General features: G+C 56.8%; 1 protein-coding gene across 1 annotated transcript; it reads right to left on the bottom strand.

Annotated features, from left to right (window-relative positions):
• Positions 1-4705: 4705 nt before the first annotated feature.
• On the bottom strand, positions 4706-5647 carry SPRY3 (sprouty homolog 3 (Drosophila)). The gene has a single exon (XM_009579335.1). It carries the CDS (start codon positions 5645-5647, stop codon positions 4706-4708), a length of 942 nt encoding a protein of 313 aa, XP_009577630.1.
• Positions 5648-6433: the final 786 nt, after the last annotated feature.

Genomic DNA, 6433 nt, shown 5'->3' with positions numbered 1-6433 from the left:
CACTTGCCGGCCAGTCTTTGGGTTCACACATGGGGATGGGGAAGAGCGAACTCAATGGAATTTTATGAGAATCTGAGAGTAGAGCCCCAAAGAGCTTCCCCCCTACTCTTTGAGGTACCTGGCTGGCACTGCTGTTTCTCAGGGGTGGGTGGGCAGCAGCCCAAGGACCACTTCTGCCCTTCCACCAGGAGGGTTGGGGAGCTGGGATGGGAGGGAGGCTCCACCTTGGTCCCCAGTGACCCCTCCTCACCAGTGCTGGGACTGATCACACGTTTGCCAGTAGGGAAGGAGGGGAGCGGGACCAAGGGAAGCCTTGGAGAAAGCGAGCACCAGCAGGAGTTCTTGCGTGGATGGGGCTTTGGAGGTCCGGGTGGGAAGAGGAGGCTCCTGCATGGGGAGCAGAGCAGGGGGAGCTCGGGTCCTGCTCAGTAGCTTCTGCCTCCTGCTCCTTTGGCACCTGAGTCTCCCTTTCCCTGTCTAAATCTGCCCTACAGCCCTGCACGTTTCCTGGCAAAGGAGCCCCGAGCCAGTAGAGACACCCAGCCCAGAGATGTGTTCCCTCACAAAGGGGATCCATCCTTGACACATCACAGGGGCGCAGGGAAAACAGAGGACTCAACATGTGACTCTCCCATAAGAAAACCAAAAAAGACACGTCAGGACAGAGAGAAACCCAAACTGCCAGGACAAGCAGCTGCAAACAAACATCTGGAGCAGATGTTATCTGACTCATTACAGGGTGGGGCAGGAAAGGGGCTCACAACCCCAACCAAAATTGGAGTCCTCTCTGCAGGGAAACCAAACTATCTGGCAGCCGGAGATGGGGAGGGAGCAGGATGGATCTGGTCTGAAGATGTTAGGAAAAGCTCAGGAAAAAACATGATCAGAGGCTACCCACAGCCTCCTGACACCAGATGAGCTCAGTGAACCAGACCTGGACTCCTTGGAGAGCTTTTGGCAAATCCCGACCTGTCCTTCTGCTGAGAGCAAGGAATGGGAGCTGGCTGAGGCTCCCCCGGACGGGGTGGGAAGCAGTAACCCCACGTGAAGCCACCTGCCCCTACGAGCAGCTCTAAACTCCTCTAGCCCATGCAACTGTAAGTTGTGGCTTTGCATTTTGCCCTCAAGACAGTCAAACCACAGCCCTGCGCTGGTCTGACAGCCCTCGGTGCCCATCCGGGGCTCTCCTCCTCTCCAGTTCCCTTCTACGTGTCCCGTATTTCATAAAATACATCTCGCAGCTTTGTCATTTCTTGGAGATGAGACATTCAAGAGACCTGGCCGGACTCCCCAGCCCTGCACCCCAGGCTATGGCACGATTCCCCGGTCGAGATGGGACTTCCGCACCGACCCAGAAAAATCCCATTAGGCAGAAGGCTGCTGGCAGGCGTCCTGGCCTCCTCCCAACTACTGAAGGTAAATATGCTGCAATAGTAGTGCAGGGCTCCGCCTCGCCGTGCCGGTGCCAAGCAAAACTGGCTCTGGGGAGCTGATACGTGGACAGCCATCTTCTCATCCTACAGCTCCAGCACCTGGGGGAGGTCACCCCCTGCTTGCATGACTTCGGAGGCCGTGAAAATGATGAAGCTTCACATGTTGAGTCATTCCACCATCAGGAGAGGAAGCAATGAATTGCAAAGATACAGAGGTGGTAACTAAATTTACAAGTAGGATCCGTTTAAAAAGGAGGAGAAAAAAAAATCAAAGTAGAGCAAGTTGGAAAATTCTGTTCATTAGTTTTCTTTAAAAAGTTTCAATGAACTCTTTCACATTCTCATTCAAGCGAGACAGTTCCTCAAATCCTCAGTGAAAAGGGACCATTCTTCCCTAAAAATGTTTTAAAATTTTAGGAAGAAGGAGTTTAATCAGCACCAATAGAAAAGTGAACCGAGCGTTCAAAAGGAAGGGTGCCTTTTGGTGGAAGTCTCTCCCCCCAACATCGCTTGGAAGGAGGGAGCCAAGCAATTATTGGCATGTGGATAAATACGTTTGCGATATATTTTATAACTGCTGCCACAGAGACATGGACTGATCTTATGGGGGTACACCTACAGGGCATCCTCTGAGAAGGTCATTGCCTGAAAACCCAAACGATTTCGGAGTCCAGGGCTGGCCTCAGAGGGTGTGCAAACTGCACAGACGTGGCCCTCTCCCTTCTTAACGCCAGGAGCTCCTCGCTGTAACCCAGCGCATCGTCCTGAATTCCCCACAGCTTATGGGAATCTTTGGCCAGAGGAAGCATCTTTCAACATCCCCCCTGATTTCCAGGTGAAATCAGGGCGAGGATTTCGGTCACGTCCGCAACATGCCCCAGGCACAAACTTCACACCAGGGACGGGATTCATCTCCCCTTCTGCAGGGAACCACGAGCTCAGTGTTTGGGTCCCACTTGGGTCAAGGGAGTCAGGCACCGCCAGAGCATAATTTAATGAATAATGTTTTCAAGTGGGATGAGTCACTCTCTGGAACCGCTTTCCTCTGCAACAGAGGGAGCTTGGATCTGCCGTGATTTTTAGACAGCAAATGTATAGAAAGAGAAATCCCATCGTGAGAGTCTACCTCCTGCCTCACCCCACAGCCAGCACTAAATCCTACCCTCTCTCTGCAAAGCAGATCCCCCCCAGGACAATCTGTAAACCTCCCTTTCCCCCTCTCCCGACTACCTGGGAACTAAAGATCTAGGATTAGCAATAAACAGACTGGGAAATCATCTTCCAGCATGTGCAAGTGTACCAGGAAGCCAAACCTTGCATCTGGCACCATTCACAGCAGTATCATGAATATTATTAGTAATAGACCTAGCCATCCTAACGTTATATTTATATATACAAAAATAGATCCACAGAACTCTACGTAAAGAGGTGGCTGAGGGAAGGCGTCGGATGAGCCCTGGATGGCAGGGTCTTGGAGGAAGCCAAGGGACATGTTGCATATATTTCTCCAGGGGAACCATTCGCTTCCCTCTGCGCTCACACGCCTCGGAGGAGGGACAGGCAGGCAGAGCCGAGCACTGGGACATCATCCCGGCTCCAAACTCCCCCGACCCATCGGCCAATGTCAGCGGGGTCACAACTGAGAGCTGGCACCACGCGTTTGCAAGCGGAGACGGGGCTGAGCCCAGGACCAGGAGGAGCTCCCCCCAACCGCAGCGACGGATTGGGCTGATTATCATCACAGCAAGTAAACCATGAAGCACTGACCCCAGTTCAGGTTTCCTTCTGGTCTGCAGACAGCCCAGCCCCAGGGCTTGGTTCAGACCCATCTCCAGTTTGCCGCAGGCAGCCGCCGTCACGGAATACCCTCAGCAGGTATGAGGCTGGTGTTGGTGTGACACGCCAGTGGGCCAAGGAAAGTGAGGTGAGGACTCGAAGGCAACTTCTGCAGGGAGGGAAGGTTGGGCTTCCGTCTTTCGACACCCCCTTCTGCTCTCTGTTTCCCTCCAGCCCAAAGCAGGAGCTGCAGAGGTCCCCGCTGGGGAGTCCCCCAGGACTGGTGCTAATTGTCAGGGAGAGCAGTGCAAGCGGCAGCTGTTGACAGTTGGGTTTGGGTGTATTTTTTAAAGAGAATTCAGTGCTGGTGGAAGGTGCCAGATCGGGGCTCTCGGGGCTCGAGCACGGAGCTGGTGCCTGTGGCATCTGCTCGGTGGTGGGATGGAGCTGGGCGGCAGCTCCCATCCCGCCAGGGTTTGTGCTCTGGAGGCAGCCCCTCAAGGCATCGAGAAATGAATGGCAATTTCAAACCAGCTTCTTGTTCTCAGCCAAATCCCAGAGGGGACCTTTCCCTCGCTGCAGTCGGGCAGAAGCGAGTGGGCTGGGCTGCCTCCGATAGCTCCTTCCCCTGCCAGAAGGTTTCTAAAGCTTCCCACACCTTCCCTTCCTCTTTGAGACAGAAAAATACGATGCCACCTCATTTTGAAGCTCGCTTGCTTCTCCCAGCGGCTTCCAAGCCCAGAGGAAAGCCACTGCCACCGGTGGGACCCTGTGGCACCCCAGCCCCTTGGGGAAAGCGGACCTACGGCCACGTGAGAGGAGAGAGGCCACCCACGAAAAGTGCTGGAGAGAGATAAAGAGAGAGAGAGAAGGAGGTCTGGCTGCTGGAGGACTCTTGCACGGGGGATGCGTCACCCTGCCTCTTCCCCCCATCGGGAAGGACCACACCATGGGGCACCATGGACCAAACCCTCTGAAAGCAGAGTCCTGAGGACCCCCGGGGTCGCCCTTCCCCCGGGGGAGGCACCCGCAGCTCTCTCTGCCTCTCCTGGTCCCTCACCCGCGGGTACAAAACCACCGTTTCCCACCAGCTTGGTGCCAGCTCTCCAGCCGCCTTCGTTCTCCCAGAGGCTGGGGGACCCCCAGTTCACCCATCTCGTTCCTGGGAGGTGATGGTGGGTAGGGGAGAGCGCTGCAGAGCGGAGGGAGCCGAAGGAGGAGGGGGATGGAGGGGAGAGGAGGAGGAGGAGGAGGAGGAGGAAGAGGAGTAAAGCCTGCTTCTCCTCCCCGGGAGGGTCATACCGGCTTATCCAGCGTCTTGGGGAAAGGCGTGCCGCTGGAGGAGGAGATCTTTCTGCGTTCCTGGGAGGTGATGGTGGGTAGGGGAGAGCGCTGCAGAGCGGAGGGAGCCGAAGGAGGAGGGGGATGGAGGGGAGAGGAGGAGGAGGAGGAGGAGGAGGAAGAGGAGTAAAGCCTGCTTCTCCTCCCCGGGAGGGTCATACCGGCTTATCCAGCGTCTTGGGGAAAGGCGTGCCGCTGGAGGAGGAGATCTTTCTGCAGACCGTATTGGTGTGGCTCTGGCAGCGGCAGCCGGGTCGTTTCAGGCCGTCATTTTGTCGTTTCAGGCCGTCATAACCCCGCTGGCAAAGTTTGAGGCACCCCAGGGTAGGAAAGTAGCAGCAGAGGCAGGGCATGAGGAGAGAGAGGAAGCTCATGGCAGCCCAGCGGGCACAGCAGGACCCCGGCCCGCAGGAGCAGGGGTCGTCGGCGCAGGTGTCCTCGTCGTCGGTGGAGCAGTGGTAGAAGAGACCCTTGACGCAGCAGAGGCAAGTCCCGTAGTCGAGGAGGCTCTCGGGGGAGCAGAGGCAGCGCTGGTTGCAGAGCCAGCCGGAGGGCGGGCTGCGGGCGGCGGTGCAGCAGGCGCACTTGCATCGCCCGCACTCCTCGCAGATGAAGAGGTGGCCGGTGTGGAGGGTGGGCTTCTCCGCCACCCCCTTCAGCGGCGATTCCTCCGGTTTCAGCTCGCCGGCCCGGGGCTGTGTCCGGATGAGGGAGTGCCCGGAGTGGGATGGCGTGAGGCTGCTCAGGAGGCGCTGGTCGGAGGCGGTGGTGCTTTGGGAGACGGAGCTGGCCGTGCTGGAATGGCTCATGTGTTGCTGCAAAGGTGGCATCTGGTGCTGTTGGCTGTGGCTGCGGTGCAGGTCCTGGAAGGTGGAAGACACCAGGCGGTCCTGGGACCACTCTTGCTTGTGTGGTGGCTGGGACAGGGATGGGTTGGAGCGGGCTTGCTGGAAGCAGACAGCCGGTCTCTCCACGTAGTTGTTGCTGGCACGGATGGAGCGGATTTGGTCAATGGACAGGACCTGCGGGAAGTCCTCAGCGGGTGGGTCCATCGTCTCGTCACAACTGAGTTCAGCCACACTGGAAGAGAGCTGCATTTCCAGGAGCGAGGAGACCCTGCGGCATCAGGGCACATCTAAAAATCCTAAAGGATGGGGCAGGAAGACAGAGAAAACATTTGTGTTACATTTTATACGTGTGCATCCATTCCTGCAAACCAGGAAGCAAAAAAAAAAAGCGGGGGAACTCCTAATGAAGTTATTTCCAACAACCAGACTCAAAGTACTTCTGTGCCTGGGCAGACTTAGGCTGGACATGCCCAAAAGGCATGGGCCGTAAGATCTGTCCCTTGAAACAGGTGAGCACAGCGTCTCCCCGTGCTTTTGAGCTTTTCGTCTTCTTCCAGAGGATTTTCCACCCTTGCCGGCACTGATGGACCCCGTCTGTCCTCCCTCTCCTTCCCCAGGGGAAAGTGCCGGCCCTCTCCAGAGGAGGGGAAACATGAAGCTGTGACTTATCCAGAGCCAGTGACAGAACTGGGAATGGCATCTCCTCCGCAGCAGGAGACTCGGTTTGGTGCTTCCCAGCACACCCCGAGCAGCCTCCCAGTGCCGTACCCTGTACACACCAGGGGCAGGGGGATGGAGGGGATCTGAACACACCTAATTTCAGGCAGCATCAGCAGCAAAATGAGACACACGCTTGGCCAGGGACAGGCCAAGCCCACAGACTCCCCGAGTCCTGGCGGTTCCCACTGAAGGGTCCTGTTTTCCCACGTGCAACCCAGCGACAGCCCAGGAACCAATTCACCCCCGTCCCCAACACCGAGAAGGGCAGGTTTCTCTTTAGCCCCGGCACAAACACAGGGTGAAGCAGGGAAAGCA

This window comes from Fulmarus glacialis, unplaced genomic scaffold (genome assembly GCF_000690835.1).
Source record: "Fulmarus glacialis isolate BGI_N327 unplaced genomic scaffold, ASM69083v1 scaffold19536, whole genome shotgun sequence".
Lineage (NCBI taxonomy): Eukaryota > Metazoa > Chordata > Aves > Procellariiformes > Procellariidae > Fulmarus > Fulmarus glacialis.
The sequence above is the reverse complement of the archived record's forward strand: the minus strand, read 5'-3'. Positions and strand labels throughout refer to the sequence as shown.